The 18,001-nt window shown below is 46.3% G+C and overlaps 1 protein-coding gene across 1 annotated transcript in view; it reads right to left on the reverse strand.

Moving 5' to 3' along the window:
* Nucleotides 1-11,949, reverse strand: part of DNAJC11 (DnaJ heat shock protein family (Hsp40) member C11) — a 99,824-nt gene extending 87,875 nt beyond the window's left edge. Inside the window, exon 1 of the mRNA XM_072156281.1 lies at nucleotides 11,766-11,949. Within this exon, the coding sequence (XP_072012382.1) occupies nucleotides 11,766-11,837 (72 nt within the window). The 5' untranslated portion in view covers nucleotides 11,838-11,949. The remainder of the gene's footprint in view (nucleotides 1-11,765) is intronic.
* Nucleotides 11,950-18,001: the final 6,052 nt, after the last annotated feature.

Genomic DNA, 18,001 nt, shown 5'->3' on the forward strand with positions numbered 1-18,001 from the left:
TGCCTTTCTGCTTTCTCTAAGCATTTGCATTACAATATAGTTGTGTGTTATAACTTACCTCGCAGCCTGACAAAATCCTCTGTAAAGTCCCAGGGGTTGGGCTTTGGTTTGGATGCATTTCAAAAACCAACATGGGACTTGTCTGTGCTGCTCAGTCCTCAGCCATCACCTCTGTGCTCCTGTAAAGCCCCCCCCCCTCACTGATATCAGCTCACCAGGCTCTGTGAGCTCTGAAGAAGCAGGAGGGAGGAGCTGTACAAAAGAATAAAAGTGGGGGCAAAGAGCTGAGCATGTGTTGTTTTTTGAAATGCATTCAAACCAGTCCAACCCCTGGGACTACACAGCGGATTCTGTCAGGGCACAATTATACTGTAATGCAAATGCTTAGAGAAAGTAGAATGGCATATTTGCAAAGCTGCTGCAATGGGCTTTTACAACATCTTTAGTGAAAATTAGGTCCCTCGTGACAGGTTCCCTTTAAATTTTACTACCTTTAAATTCCAACAGGTATTTTAAGGTGTTTTAAGTTATCCTCCATGCAGTGTGCTCATTAGCAAATGCACACATTAGCAAATGTCCTCCATGAACACCTCTCCCATGGCACTGGTTGGAGCTGATGTCTTTGGCATGTCCCTCCACTACCACATAAGTAATGCAAAACATGTATGCGGTAGCCAAACCAGCAAATTACTGAGTGCAGCTCTGTTGCACAGTATGTAATCTACATAGGATTAGTACAAAGTAAGTGACATCCATTGTAAGATAATGTAGAGAGATTGTAGGCATGGTGAAAAAGCTTAGTCACAAATATTAGAAAAACTGAAAGAAGGAACATTGTAAACTTAAAGTTACATTAAGGTTAATCTCCATCCTCTGCACTGTATAGATTCACACAAGTTATGAATTATGCTCATCTGTGTGTTTGCCTAAGGTGTACAATTCATTAACCCCCCCCCCCCAAAAAAAAAAACACAAGTAAAAGTCATATGCAAAAGGCTTTACGAGTAACATCACCTATTCCACCATACAATGCTTCTGGTGTAATTCTAAAAATGTGAACAGCATTTTGATGTTGTTCAAGTGTGGTCACTCTGGACACTTTTGTCATGGAAAACTGACCAAAATGTGATTTTTCACACATTTTGCACATTACTAATAGGAGACTGTATTTTAAGACAATGTACGACCAAATGATTTCTTTTAACAAGTGAAATCAAAACATTCAATTAGCATGGAGGGTTTCCCCCCACCACAATGCTACTTTTCCCATGTTAATAATGCACTGAAATGCGTACTTACCCTGAAGAACACAAACAAAAAAAATTCAAGGCCTTATGGACCTTAGTTACTGAATGGTGGAGGTGGTCAATGGGGAGTTAGAACTGTAGCTGCCCGGTAGCATATCAAGTAGACTTCAAAAAGTATATACTCACATAATCTAAGGACCCATCTCTCTTTCTATATTCTTTAAATTCAATTCAAGGAAGGGCACACGTCAGAAAGAGGCCCACAGGGTGCATCTGGCAGAGGTACAGCTCCTATCCTCTCATCACCTTACCATGTTTTATTCATTCTGACTTATTTTGTTCTGTCACAGTGAAAGACTCCTCTTTATGTTGACCTCAGTACTTTTCACGCTAAATTACAACCTATTGATATTCCTGGCTCAATTTGCTGAGATATTATATCAACAGCTGTCAAGGCTCAAGCCAAACGTATGTATTTCTTACAAAAAAAAAGTAGGGTGGCAAAAATATATTAGTCAATACAAGACAAGTGCGAAAATGCAGCGTTGATACAATGTATGGGAGGGCGCCTTCTGCCTTCGTTAGCATTATTTGCCCTCGTTATGATGTATAGAACATCGTTTTTGTCCTGACCTTCCAACGCGCTCCTTGTCAATTCCCTTTATGTCTCCAAATGCATAGATTGGCAACAAGAATAGCTTTATTTATAGCCGCTGAATGAGACAGTGCTCGGAAATTGTGGAGAGAGACAAGTTGTGAAAAAGGGAGAGAAGAAGATACGGAGCGGATGGGTAATTATTCCTTCTCTTCTTGACAAGTGACGTGCACATTTCTTGAGAAATATTTCCACGTCGGCAATAGCCAAACTAATAGGATTAACCGTATAGAGCGACCGAGAGGCAGACAAGAAACGTATAATTATAAATAATAATAATGTGCTATTATCTATTCTGAACAGGTGCTTTAAAAGGAAATTGCATTTACATTGGATAAACACTGATAATCCGTATTACCATTATTTATCCGCGGATTAAGTATCTGCTGCCGTATTCATCTAACACCTAAAACGAATCAGAGTGGGTGGGAAAGGCTTCCCTATTTTCAACAACCTTTATACATATGCCCTATTAGTACATATGGTCCACGACTTCTTAGGTCACGTACTGAAGGTAACCATTGAGCTGAGAAGAAGGAAAAAGTTTAATAGTTTGTCTGCACACAGGAATTTTTTATTAAAACGATCACAAAGTTAAGAAGTTAAGTTTTTATTGAATTGATCGAGAATGTATACATTGATTGATGGTGGTCTGTGATAGGGCAGTACACTCGGGCACATACCAAATGCCCTTTGGGATGTAGTTTTACAAAGGCATCCTAGTTCAAACCTCCACCGATAAAGAAGTTATGGTGTATCCTAAGGGTAGCCTATCAATGTTTAAAAGGATTGTCTTACTAATGATCATCCCTTCAAAAACACAGGGGGGAGTCCGGGCCAATAACCGGAAAACCCTGTTATGAGCTGATGAAAAAGTAATTGTAGAAAAAAAAAAAGCAATGAGACAAAATAAAGACAGTGGCTTGATTGGACTATAAATAAACAGTATAAGGCTACATTCACACGATGTATGCTCGCCGTACCGTAGTACGGCGGGCATACATCGGCGCTGCAGAGAGGAGCAGGGGATGAGCGCTGCTCACCCCCGCCCCTCTCCATAGGGAGATACAGCGCACGGCGTCGCAAGGCGCCGTAATACGGGAAAAGATAGGACATGTCCTATCTTTTCCCGTGCTACGGAGCGGTATGGTGCCGCACCGTACCGCTCCCGTACAGGGCCGTGAGCCCATAGGAGTGTATGGGGGACGTATATCGGCCGTATATACGTCGGCCGTATATACGTCCCCCATACATGTGTGTGAATGTAGCCTAAGACTAAGTATTAACATGAATTTACCATAACTGGGAAAGGGGATTGAAAGGTAAAGAGAGCAACCGAAGGATATCAACCTTAAAGGACATCGACCATCATAAATATTGATGGTAGACTCCCAGAACGTACTTACAAATCAAGAGGATTTCTTTCCGTTATGTAATCCTGGGACAGGACAATTTCCCCCCCACTCCGAACAAAAAAAAAGTTGTATAAAATATGCTAATGAGCCAGAGTCTGAAAATCTGAAGACTCCTTGCGCAGCCAAAGAGATTTTCAGACTGCCGACTGACGTCACCGGCAATCTGTGTGAGCAGAAGGCGGGACCAAGGTGTACTAAGAACAATGGGGAATTGAATACATTATCAGCCCGCAGAGCCAGGAGGCGCTCAGGTGACGCAAGCCTGAGTTCCTCCGGCTCATTGGCATATTTTATAAAAATTGTTTTTAGGGAAATTGCCCTGTACCAAGATTACATTCCAGAACAAAATCACTTTATGATCTACCAACAGCAGCTTTGCTTTTAATGCGTTTTACAACCTAAAATGGTTCTATATAACCATATTCAACAAGAGGGAAATTCAACATTAATTTACCACTGTGGTCAAAGATCTGAACTTGACAGCATCCACTTTGCACCCTGATGCAGTAACTAGCCTTGTAATAGTTTTATTATTTTTATCATGTCCTTTTACTAAAAATTGTTTAAATATGCTAATTAGTTGCAAGTACTTGGGAGTAGTGGCGCCACCAGAACCCCTCAAGCACAGACAATTACACACCCCTCAGGGCATTAGCATATTTTAAAACATTTTTAGGGAAAGGGGACCATAAAAAGCAAGATTTCCACTCATCTGTATGCAAATAAGGCAGCAAATAATGCAACAGCACTATTATTCCTGTCTAAATTCCTTTTGTCTTCTTCCGGTGTCACCTCATGCTTCTCAGAAGAAAAATCATCTGCTCAGCAGATGGCGAGGATAGCGGATCTGGTAGTAAAGCAGAGCTCTGGTTGCTGAGGGCACAACCGGCTTAGTCATGCCTGATTAGCATACAGTTTAAAATGAGAAATTCTCTACAACATTCTATCAGTAGTCTATAATATTTTCTGGAGCTGGTAGCGCAACATACCCCATCGGGGCCAAGCCATTCTATTGGCCTGAATGAAGCCAGGGCCCAGAATACCAGAGTGGCTGGCTGAGGTGGCCTTGGGCACGCTATGGTCACGTCACGTTTTCCAGAGCCTGGCAGGTCTCCAGCAGGTGGTGTGTGCAAGAAAATGGAGGGAGAGGCTGATGGAATAGCTTTCTCCCTGGGGCAACCCCGATGTGTAGATAGAGATCCCTGGATGATGTATGATGGGGAGTCCGTGATGGTGAACAGCCTGATCCAGGGATCACATGGAGGCAAATCAACTCACAGTTCTTTATTGGAATCTCAACAGCAGGCAATGGCCTTAAATAGCAACAGGCTTCAGCTGGAAGGAGATAGCTGGTCGGAGTGCAGGTCTGCAGTAAGGTACACTCACAGCCTGGTTAGTTGCTTCAGGCTGGGCTAGTAGAGATGGAGCTGAGTCCAGATGGTGGACTTCTGCTCTGGGCTTCAGCTTGCCTGAGACTGACAGCCTAAGAGTGGATCATGTGTCCCCACCCATAAGGGGCTTTATCAACTCCCCTTTATGAGGAGGCAGGCACTTGTCCAACCAGTACACTTCTTCCTTTACAGTCATTACAGAGAATACAATTGGATAGTACAGTTAAGAAAGTTATAGATAGTACCTAGCTGCTATTACTAGGTTTACCATGTTAGAGACCCCTGGATGAGTTGTCCAGCTCACCTGACCTCTCTTGACAAGGGGAGGGATATTTTCGCAGCACCAACGTACCATATGTATCGACAGGGGTGTTTCAGTAGACTTACTTTAACCCCTTAAGGCATCATAAAATAACTGTACATCATAATACTGATAAGAATTAATGAAGAGGGCTCATACCAACATTAGTGGGTGTTAATCATTTAAATACCACCACCATCTTGGATGGGATTGTGCCCCCACCATCGATCCTCTGCCATTACAGCCTGGAGACTTTAACCCCTTAATGACCGCTGTATCAGGTTTTTACAATGACCATTAAATGGTACTTCTTCTGACCTGCGGCCTCTCTACATTGGTGCGTCTGGTTGTTAAGTTATATACCATCACCATATCAGACTGAAAAAAGCTCTATACAGGCGGTCCCCTACTTAAGAACACCTGACTTACAGACGACCCCTGGTTACAAACAGACCTCTGGTAATTGGTAATTTCCTGTACTTTAGCCCTAGGCTACAATAAAAAGCTATAACAGTTACAGGTGTCTGTAATGAAGCTTTATTGTTAATCCTGTTTCTTATGACAATCCAATATTTTTCAAATTCAATTGTCACAGAGAACAAAAGAAATTTGTCTGGAGTTACAATGATAAAATATACAGTTCTGACTTGCATACAAATTCAACTTAAGAACAAACCTACAGAACCCATCTTGCCCGTGTTTGTTTAGACCTACAAGCAATTCTTTAAGCAATACTGAGGTAGTCTGCTTTCCGAGATTAATCCTTGCTGAGCTTAGTAATCATACGTACACGGCAGGTGTTAAGGTCATTGTAAGATCTCCCCATTATCAAAATAGAAGAGGGCCAAGAGGTGAAAGAAGCACACCACTTAGTATTAATCATGCATCTAAAGGGTTAATTTACAACATCTGAGCTATCACTCTGGGACCGAGGACCATATGTATAATACAGCAAACAGTAACTGTACATGCCCAGTCCCTGAACCAGGACTAGAATAGAAAGGTGGTGTGCATGTGCTACATAATTCCTGTAATGAACTGCTACAGTATGGGATTGGACAGGATTATAAAAACTTCAGTCAATGGGGCACATGTATCGCTTTATCTCTGCTGTCTCTTTTCAGGGTGCGGTCACATGTAGCGCTAGCACAGTGTTTCCAAACGCAAAGCTAGCGCATTGGGGCATGCTTCAACTTGCATGCGAAACGCAAATGCGATCTGGCCGATGCATAAACCCATTTATCTTAATTAAGGCCTAAAAACGGGTTCAACACACCATGTGTGTCATTACCCTTAGTGCCAAGAGTGGCAGCACCCTCAGAGTTGTCTGCAAACTTGTGTGTTGCTATGAATCTCAGTCTAAGATACATAAGAACATAGCTTTTTAAAACATGTATGTATCGGTTGTACTTTAGTGCCTAAAAAGGCTCTAATCTGCTCGAAAATAGGGGATAAAGAAGGTGCAAATCAAAGAAAACATCTCTCTCTCAAATATACATTAGAAAAACTGCAACAGACACACACAGAGCGGAACTTTTGTACCTGTGCCAGCAAAACCTGGTATGGGCGCAAAAAAATTAAAAAAAATGTGCAAAAATAAAGTCAAAATAAAGATACAAATCCCCCAATGACTTGTGTTGCATTAATAAAATTAGATTATTATAGATCACTTTTTATAAATCTCCCCTCATATGATACATCTGATCAAGATTTACACATACAACAATCACCAGCTGACATCTTAAGGACTCTGACATGATCATGTATTGATTGACATGAGAAGCACATTCTGTTGCAGGAGAACTTTCAGCCAACAACAAGGTCACAATCCTCGACAACAAGGTGACACCGCAGTGTGTGCTCCCACCAAGCAGGTTCAGTATCTGTCATTAACATGCATTACCCGTTTTATGGTCTCAAAGATCTGACGAAAGGTAAATTGCAGGCAGCTTATAGCGGAAAACGTATGGAAAGTGTGGGTGGTAAAAGGACAACACAGCAACCAGACGCCTGTCACCGGAGACCACAGAGAGAATGTGTATATGAAAGATAAGGAACTGTAGTTATGCCTGAGGTGGGGTCTTCAAGAGCAAATATATTCCTTTGGCATCAATCAACACGTGAACACATGAAACATACGAAACAGTTCAGCTTTACAGGGAACGTCACTGTGTTACCGTCTCTATTCTCTGTGTTCAGTCCTTCACTGAAGGCAACTGAAATCAGCCAATACAGTATTAATACACATCTATTATAAAACTGCAGTTAAAGGGGGTTTCTACTTATAGAAAAATTTACCTAAGTATTGGACCCTAAAAGGCTCACCCTCATTATAGTTAGGCCTACAGATCGAGCGGAGGAGATCCATAAAAACGTAAAGCTATATCAGCCCAATCCCATTCTAGCCCCGATATCCCTGAGGACGCCACTGAGTGTGGCAAAATAAGTTTGTTTTTTGTTTTTGTTTTTTTTTTGGGGGGGGGGCTATTTAGGTGGTTTTAGCTCAGCAGTGTTTGAATGGGCAATAGTGAGAGAGAATTGCTAATGAATATTTTCAGAGCGAACGAGTAGATAGCACATTAATAGTATGCACTGAATTTCAAGTTAGACTGTACCGATTTTCACCTTCTCTGCTTCCCCCAATAGAGTGGGGACAAGACCCCTTTACCCCAAATTTTGGGGGAAGGGGATACTGTGACTGCCTTACAGATTGCAGAGTCACTAAATAGGCACAATGAGTCTCTAGTGTATGAACGCTCTATTTGTACACTAGGACTTATTGGTACAACCTAGAGCTTGGTGTGGATACTATACCCCACTAAATTTAAAAGTTGGGGAAGGGGGACAGCTGATATACTATCTTTCACCTCCCCTATATAGTGGGAATTTCTATGTAGCCATACTGGTTCCTATGGGAATAAAGATGTAAAAATAAACAAAGTTTCCATCCCAGGGGGTTTTTGACAATCAAGTCTTTCTAAGGGCTCATTCACATGGCCGTCTGCTGGGACGTACATGCGGCCCCATAGATGGCAATAGCGGCACGGCAGGGATACGTGTGGCATGTGTGGCACCAATCCGGGCTGCACACCGCAAAAAGATAGAGCATGCTCTATCTTTCGGCGAGTGTGCGGCCGTGCGCCGCTGTTTTCTATGGAGAGAGGAGGGGTCACCTCCTCCTCTCCAGCACACGGCAGTATGCTCGCACAGCGGGCATACCGCGTGTGTATGTACCCTAATATCCTAAGATCTACTGCCTAAGATCTATAGACTGTCCCTAATTGGACAACTTTACCTTTTTCCTTTTCATCCCATAGACCGCACACCTTGGAAGGTAAAGGACTTTCTATTTGATGGCCAGGCTTTAGTGCCGATGCTTTTACAGCTAATACACAGAGGGCGCTACACAGAGCAGCGGGCAAGTCCTTGTCCGCGGAGTTCAGTCTGTGGAATCATGCAGTCATACAGACCTGTTTCCAGGGATAGTATGAGATTGTGAGCAGGGGTCTTACCCTGATAAAGTTTTCTATCCACTACTACGAGCAATAGGTCACATGACCCCAGGGCAGCAGGACTTCATGAGTCTGGCTGCTGCACCAATTTTCTTCTTTTTTTACCTTAGTTATGTAAAATAAGTTAGGCCTTATGCAAAAAGGTGCTTCTGGTTGATGTTGGGGGCAAAAAATGCCCCATGCTGGTGCATTACCTATAGTCTGCACCAATTTCTAACACAGGTTATAGTGCAATTCTACACCAGGTAGGGTGTGTTGTAGGGGGGGGGGGGGGGCAGTCACCAGGAAGCAAAAGGGGGGAGGGTGGGCAGAGTTACTGGGCAGCAGACAAGGGAGCATAAGTCACCAGTCACCAGGAAGGGCCGAAGGGGGGGGGCCCGGGGATGGGTGCATTCACCAGAGAGCCGAACGGGTGGGGTGGGTACAGTCACCAGAGCGCCGAACGGGAGGGGTGAGCGCCATGACTAAGGACAGGGATACTGTCCGAAACGCGTAGGCACTACTGTCTATCTGAGTGGATCAGTGAATTTTTGTATATGCATTAAATAAAATCCTTGGTGTTTGGAGCCTGGCTGGACCATGAATTCCTCATTTCTTCGACATTGTTGTGCCCCAGCAGAAGGGTGGCCCGTGCCAAGTTCGACACCGGAGGGGGCAGGTGAGCTGGCATTATCCTTTTTGTTCTCACCAGTTCAGAGGTGGGTACAGTCACCGGAGAGCCGAACGGGAGGGGTTCAGGGGTGGGTACAGTCACCAGAGAGCCGAACGGGAGGGGTTCAGGGGTGGGTACAGTCACCAGAGAGCCGAACGGGAGGGGTTCAGGGGTGGGTACAGTCACCAGAGACCCGAACGGGAGGGGTTCAGGGGTGGGTACAGTCACCAGAGAGCCGAACGCCAGGGGTTCAGGGGTGGGTACAGTCACCAGAGAGCCGAACGCCAGGGGTGGGTACAGTCACCAGAGAGCCGAACGCCAGGGGTTCAGGGGTGGGTACAGTCACCAGAGAGCCGAACGCCAGGGGTTCAGGGGTGGGTACAGTCAACAGAGGGCCGAACGCCAGGGGTTCAGGGGTGGGTACAGTCACCAGAGAGCCGAACGCCAGGGGTTCAGGGGTGGGTACAGTCACCAGAGAGCCGAACGCCAGGGGTTCAGGGGTGGGTACAGTCACCAGAGAGCCGAACGCCAGGGGTTCAGGGGTGGGTACAGTAACCAGAGAGCCGAACGCCAGGGGTTCAGGGGTGGGTACAGTCACCAGAGAGCCGAACGCCAGGGGTTCAGGGGTGGGTACAGTCACCAGAGAGCCGAACGCCAGGGGTTCAGGGGTGGGTACAGTCACCAGAGAGCCGAACGCCAGGGGTTCAGGGGTGGGTACAGTCACCAGAGAGCCGAACGCCAGGGGTTCAGGGGTGGGTACAGTCACCAGAGAGCCGAACGCCAGGGGTTCAGGGGTGGGTACAGTCACCAGAGAGCCGAACGCCAGGGGTTCAGGGGTGGGTACAGTCACCAGAGAGCCGAACGCCAGGGGTTCAGGGGTGGGTACAGTCACCAGAGAGCCGAACGCCAGGGGTTCAGGGGTGGGTACAGTCACCAGAGAGCCGAACGCCAGGGGTTCAGGGGTGGGTACAGTCACCAGAGAGCCGAACGCCAGGGGTTCAGGGGTGGGTACAGTCACCAGAGAGCCGAACGCCAGGGGTTCAGGGGTGGGTACAGTCACCAGAGAGCCGAACGCCAGGGGTTCAGGGGTGGGTACAGTCACCAGAGAGCCGAACGCCAGGGGTTCAGGGGTGGGTACAGTCACCAGAGAGCCGAACGCCAGGGGTTCAGGGGTGGGTACAGTCACCAGAGAGCCGAACGCCAGGGGTTCAGGGGTGGGTACAGTCACCAGAGAGCCGAACGCCAGGGGTTCAGGGGTGGGTACAGTCACCAGAGAGCCGAACGCCAGGGGTTCAGGGGTGGGTACAGTCACCAGAGAGCCGAACGCCAGGGGTTCAGGGGTGGGTACAGTCACCAGAGAGCCGAACGCCAGGGGTTCAGGGGTGGGTACAGTCACCAGAGAGCCGAACGCCAGGGGTTCAGGGGTGGGTACAGTCACCAGAGAGCCGAACGCCAGGGGTTCAGGGGTGGGTACAGTCACCAGAGAGCCGAACGCCAGGGGTTCAGGGGTGGGTACAGTCACCAGAGAGCCGAACGCCAGGGGTTCAGGGGTGGGTACAGTCACCAGAGAGCCGAACGCCAGGGGTTCAGGGGTGGGTACAGTCACCAGAGAGCCGAACGCCAGGGGTTCAGGGGTGGGTACAGTCACCAGAGAGCCGAACGCCAGGGGTTCAGGGGTGGGTACAGTCACCAGAGAGCCGAACGCCAGGGGTTCAGGGGTGGGTACAGTCACCAGAGAGCCGAACGCCAGGGGTTCAGGGGTGGGTACAGTCACCAGAGAGCCGAACGCCAGGGGTTCAGGGGTGGGTACAGTCAACACAGCGCCGAACGGGAGGGGTCCAGGGGTGGGTACAGTCACCACAGCGCCGAACGGGAGGGGTCCAGGGGTGGGCACAGTCACCAGAGAGACGAACGGGAGGGGTCCAGGGGTGGGCACAGTCACCAGAGAGACGAACGGGAGGGGTTCATGGGTGGGTACAGTCACCAGAGAGACGAACGGGAGAGGTTCATGGGTGGGTACAGTCACCAGAGAGACGAACGGGAGAGGTTCATGGGTGGGTACAGTCACCAGAGAGACGAACGGGAGGGGTTCAGGGGTGGGTACAGTCACTAGACAGCTGAGAGGGATGCAGGAGAGGCACACTCACTGATAGGGTCTTGGTGGTGGAAAACTAAGGAGATAAACACACACATATGAAAATAAAAAAAAAAATAAAAAAAAGCAGTGAAGCAAGCTATAGAGAGGGCTGCTATCATGAATGACACCGAGATGCAGCAAAAGTACAAGCGAGTAGAGCTCTATCAGTAGGGGGCGCTCTTCCTGCTGCCCTTAAACTTCAATGTGACCGGCAGCCTCAGGTGTCCCCACGTGTTCCGGCACTTTCTACAGACAGGACACACTGCTGTCAGGTGTACACAGGACAGACACTGGCAGCAGCCGCCATTAGATGTCATCCAGATGACAGCTCCCGGGGTCACGGCACAATGCCGGCTCCTAGCGCCGGGCAGACACACGCTCCCCCCGATCTTTCCAGTCACACACTCCGGGACCACACATCAGGCACCGGTCTACACTCCCACTAACAATCTCACCTCCCGGCGGACGTTTAATAGCGCGTAATAATCATCATTATCCACTTCTTCCTCCATAAAGGCCGCCGCCATCTTCACAACCTTTCACCTTGACCGACAAGTGGAGCGGGAACATAGATCAGCCAGCAGGGAGGAAGCGCCGCGCAGCGGCATCTGCAGGACTGGGGAGGAACTGCAGCCGTTATTAAGACTTCAGCTGCTGGACAGCTCTCGTGTGTTCTGGCTGGAAAGTGATGTGAGATGAGTGACTGTAAGAGCTCCTCATTTTTGAATCAGTAGATTACATTAACCCCTTAAGGACGGAGGGTTTTCCGGCTCATTTCTCGCTCTCCAACTTCAAAAATCCATAACTTTTCCATTTTTCCGTGTACAGACCTGTGTGAGGGCTTATTTTGTGCGTAACAAATTTTACTTTCCCGTAATGTTATTTATTTTAACATGCCGTGTACTGCGAAGCTGAAAAAAAATTCCAAATGTGGAAAAATTGAAAAAAAACCGCACGTGCGTCACGTTCTTGTGGGCTCAGTTTTTACTACTTTCACTCTTCGCTCCAAATAATATGCCTACTTTATTCTTTGGTTCGGTGCGATCGCGGTGATACCAAATTTATATAGGTTTTATTGTGTTTTAATACATTTTCAAAAATTAAACGAATGTGTACAAAAAAGAAAAAAAATTTTTTGCCATCTTCTGACGCTAATAACTTTTTCATACTTTGGCGCACAGAGATGTGTGAGGGGTCATTTTTTGCGAAATGAGGCGACGTTTTCATTGCTACCATTTTGACGTCTGTGCGACATTTTGATCATTTTTTATTTCATTTTTTATGTTATGTAAAAAGGTGTAAAAGTCGCATTTCGGACATTTGGGCGCCATTTCCCGCCTCGGAGGTCACCGCCGTCTGTAACCGTTTTTATATTTTGATAGATCGGGCATTTTGGGACGCGGCGATACCTAATATGTCTGTGATTTTTACTGTTTATTATGTTTTATATCCGTTCTAGGGAAAGGGGGGTGATTTGAACTTTTAATATTTTATTAATTTTTTTTATTTTTTAAACTTTTTTTTTTATTTTTTTTTTCACTATCTTTTAGACCATCTAGGGTACATTAACCCTAGATGGTCAGATCGCTGCTACCATATACTGCAATACTTCTGTATTGCAATATATGGCATTTTTGCAGCACATTCATTACAATGAGCCACTGGCTCATTGTAACGAATCTGCAGCTGCCAGATAGCCTCGTGTCAAAAGAAGACACGAGGCTACCATGGCAACCGATGACGTTCGGGGGCGTGGCGATCGGAAAAAAGATGGCGGCGCCCACGCGCCGCCGTCTTTTAAACGCCGCCGGCGACTTTGCCGGCGGCGTTGAAGGGGTTAATAGCCGCGGTCGGTGCTTGCTTGTGCAATATGCAAAAACCCCCACCTCTGTATGAAGAGGACTCAGCCCGTGAGCCCTCTTCATACATCCCTTATACCTCTGCGCCGTAGAGCTACGGCGCAGAGCGTTAAGGGGTTAAAGCTGGTGTCTCATACTGTTTTCCTGCTATATGTGTGATCCTATATTGTTTGGAAGTGCCTGCTATCTCTATTTTAACCACTGTGTATTTAAAGGGGTTTGCCCATGAAAGAAAGTTCTCAAATTGTAACCCCCTCGTGATGTTTACACAATAAAGATTATTTTAAACCCCATTACTTTACAATTTTACGGTTTACATTTTTATTCCCGTTTTAGCTCCTATTACTCAGTGATTGTCATAGTAAAATTCCACGTAGTGGGAAGGGGGTCTAAGCTGACACTTTATGATTCCTCTGTGCTATGAGATGATGTGCTGACAATGTGGTTAGATGATCAGGGTACAACGTTTATATACACTTTTATTTAGCTTCTGAACAATCTACTAGTATGTGACACATAGAAAATCAGAGATGATGAGATCCATGAGATGGATATGAAACACAATGACACTCTGCTAACTCATCTATGACACACACAGTTAGCTCTGCTACATGCCTCCTTCCCGTTATAAAGATTTTATCTTAATTGTAGCTTCCAAACCCAAAACGAGAACAAAGAGGACGAAGAAAAGGCTTCATACAAACAAAATATGAAAATAATCTTTATTGGACATATAAGTTTAAAATCATGTCATAAAATTAAGTACATCTCAAGAAGAGAAAATTGATGCATGCCAGGTAATTGTAACGGGTCACACAGACAACTGAACTAAAAGTCTCTATGGGAAGAGTCCGGAGGGAGGAGTCTGTGGACCAGTGGACCCTCTGGACCACCACAAGAGGTGGTATGAGGCCTGCGGTGGCAGCCAAGGTACAGGGAAGTGCAGGAAACAGTCCAAGCCTGGGATGACAGCAGCAACACAGAGGAACACTGGTAACGCAGGCACGGACTGCAGACACCGCTGGACTGGAACCCTGGGAGGCACAGCAGGAAGCACGGAGGCAAACTGGAGACTTGACACAGGATGGCAGGGGCACACGGAGGTACCCTGGTAACGCTGGAGACAGGACACACCAGGAGTGTATGGGAACGCTGGAGACACACATAAACACAGGAAAGCGTCTAGAAACGCTAATGGCCTTTCTCTTCCACAGCAACGGCTTAAGGAAGCCTGGCATGGAAACCATAGAAGATCCGGCAGGGAGTGAAGAGAGGTGCCGGATTATAAGGGCGAGCCGGATTAGCAGGAGCCAATCAGGAGGACGCTGGCCCTTTAAGGCTTGAGAAGTCCGCGCGCGCGCCCTCTAGTGGTCAGAGCGAGCGATTGCAGGCAAGGAGCATGCGGCTTACACGCTGGGAGCCAGAGTACAGGCCGGAGCCAGGAGAGGTAAGTGAGGGCTGAGGGAGCGGGGACCGTGGCAGCAGAGCACCGGTGTACCCACGATCCGCGACTTGGATCGCGGGAGCACCCTTGACAGTAATAGGTCCAAAGGTAAATATACAGTACTATGATAGAATAGTAATAAAGTACTGTAAGCCAAGAAACACACACACAATAGTAAGTAAATAAATGCAAAAGTAAATGATACCATAGGGTGTGAATGGCAAAAGAAATACAATGGCCCACAAGACACTCTAGTACAGGGAAATAAGTAAATATAAGAGACAGCAATAAGACAGCGGTATGTATAAGTACTTTGGTGAAATTGAAAGCGATTTCTAGATTGGAAATTCCACTCTGACACTAAGCAGTGGCTCGCCTAGAGCAACTCACCTCAGCACTACCGTTGAGGGTCCTCCCGTGGGTACCCGTAGATGCACTACGGAACCTAGGAAGACATGCTCACCTTGCCCGCGCTGCAATAACTTTGTGGCAGAGATTGCTCCGCAGGGGTCTTCTCTCTCGACGCCATGGTCCACTCACTCCTTTGTTCTACAACCCACAGTTCCCTCCAGCACTCGACAGGGATTCCTTCCTAATCTGGCAGTCATTCACAGACCCACACTTTCACGCTATTTTAACTAATAGGGCCCTAATAACAAAATTTTTTTTAAATAATTACTAGATGGTACCGGGTCCCAGCAATTTTACACACATTCTACCCACCGGTCCCTGACATCTGCTGGAGATGCGGCGAGCCAGGTGGGACGATGCTACATATATAGTGGGACTGCGCAGGCCTTAAACCCTTTTGGGAATAAGTATTCTCAACATACAGGTCGTTCCCTGGCCGCTCTGTTTCCCCCACAGCCAAATTTGGTCTCCTCTCTATCCTTCCAGGCACAATAGGAACGCAGAAAAAGGACCTATTACGTTTCTTTCTTACAGCTGCCCGAGCAGTTATACCTCGGCATTGGAGATCTACTAATACTCCTCCTTTCACAGACTGGATTCATGAGCTCTCAAATATTTGCCGCATGGAAGAACTCAGCGCAGAGGTGAACCAGTCTATGGAAAAGTTCACGCGCACTTGGCAGCCTTGGTTTCTATTTAAGAACACTCCAGCGTATGCCCAGCTGTTTTCTGATCCGTCATAACGTGTCTCCCCTTTTCCCGTGATGTTTCTCCCTCTCTTCCTATCTTTCCCCTCCCTCTCAGTCTTACCTCTTCTCACTTCCCCTTTCCCTTTAATTCAAAACCAAACCTTCAAACGGTTTCTGCCCACTAAAGAGTGTAATAGGGCGTCCATAAGGTCGCCTATTTGTTCCATTCATTTGCATTAATTCAATGTCTTTATCTTGTTCTTTTCTTTTCAACTGTGTAATAGTTCGCATACTCATATTTTTGCTCATGCATTGAATATATCTTCCTGGGACTCTAATACGTCAAGCTGACTCTGTCCACAAACCTTGGAGCGTGATGTAGTCACCTTACCGGACGGACACTCCCCGCTCAACTACTGTGTTTAGGTCATGCGCGACCAATAGTGATATTGATCTGTTATACCTGAAAGTTCTGATCTTTTGTATCTTGGTATGTGAATTTCATTGCTTCTTAAATAAACTATATTGAATATAAGTGAAATTGAAGGGCAAAGAGCACAAACTATTACCTGGCATGCAACCCCGATGCGCGTTTCAAGAACAGCAGGTCTTTATCAAGGGATTACGTCAGGTAATGGAGGTAATGGAGAACCGATATATAAATAAAGCAGGAGCCAATGATTAGTGTGGCTGAGCTAATGAGAGCTGCAAACAGCCGTGTGTACGGCGCATGTCAGAATGCTTTGATCACACGGAGGAGCAGGGGGAGGGACTTGTGACGTCACTGGGGGGGGGATCCCCGCCCCCCCGTGCTGGCAGAGGCACACCCACCGAACGATCCAGAGAGACAGCGGCACCACGGACATGCGCACTACAGTCATGCAGACTAAAGAATGATGTGTGATAGATTTCACAATGTCAGCGTGAAGAACAATGGTATAATAGTATAATATATCTCCTATGTCGTCTACTAATTGAATGATACATGCATCACTGATAGTAAAACGTCAATTTCCTGAGACCACAAGATTAACTAATGAGAAAATGCTATATGATCATAATGTGAATATTAACATACCGTATATACTCATGTATAAGCCAAGTTTTTCAGCACAAAACGTCACACAAGTCTATAAAAATAAATAAACTTATATACTCACCCTCCGGCGTCCCGATGTCGGCTCGGCTCGCTCTTTCTTCCACGCGGCTCTTCTTCTTTCTTCTGTCTTCTTTAAGTGCAGGCATGGATGTGGCAATGTTATCTTCCGGCCGGCCGATGCATACTATGACATCAGCAGTGGCCACGTCATAGTATGCGCCTGCTGGAAGAAAACATGGCCGCGTCCTTGCTGGCAGTTAAATAAGACAGAAGAAAGAAGAGAAAGAAAGAAGACGAGCCGAGATCAGGGAGCTGCGCCGAGCATCGAAGGGTGAGTATATAAGTTTATTTTTTTAAGTGCTGGGGGGGCAGGCTGTATACTACTAGGGGCTGGCTGTATACTACATGGAGGCTGGCAAGCTGTATACTACTGGGGGCAGGCTGGCTGTATACTACATGGAGGCAGGCTGGCTGTATACTACTTGGGGAGGCTGGCTATATACTACATGGGGGCAGGCTGACTGTATACTACTGGGGTCAGGCTGGCTGTATACTACTAGGGGCTGGCAGGCTGTATACTACTGGGGGCTGGCTGTATAATACATGGGGGCTGGCTGACTGTATACTACTAGGGGGTGGCTGTATACTACTGGGGGCTGGCTGGCTGTATACTACATGGGGCTGGCTGTATACTACATGGGGGCAGGCTGGCTATATACTAATGGGAGCTGGCTGGCTATATACTACTGGGGGCTTGCTGGCTATGTACTGGGGGGGGGGTGTCACTAATGCATTACCCACCCTTGGCTTATACACGAGTCAATAGTTTTTCCCAGTTTTTTTGTCTCGGCTTATACTCAGGTTGGCTTGTACTCGAGTATATACGGTAGTAACTAAAATTAGAAAATGGAAACATATACTATAATACCTGTGAATAAATATAGATTCATATTGTACAAATGGTAGATGCATTAATACTTTTTGTAAGAATAAGCAGTAAATATAACATGTTGATGTCCATAAATTTGCAAAAAAATGCTAAAATGTATCATTATTACTAATTGTGATAAATAAACCATGATAAAAAATTCGGAGTGAATAGTGAGGGGAGTGATATAGTGCGGTGCACAAATAATAAAGTGCAGGTGCAAAAATTACAAAAACACAAAAAGACAGACAGATGCAAACT

This window comes from Engystomops pustulosus, chromosome 6 (assembly GCF_040894005.1).
Source record: "Engystomops pustulosus chromosome 6, aEngPut4.maternal, whole genome shotgun sequence".
In the NCBI taxonomy this organism is placed as follows: domain Eukaryota; kingdom Metazoa; phylum Chordata; class Amphibia; order Anura; family Leptodactylidae; genus Engystomops; species Engystomops pustulosus.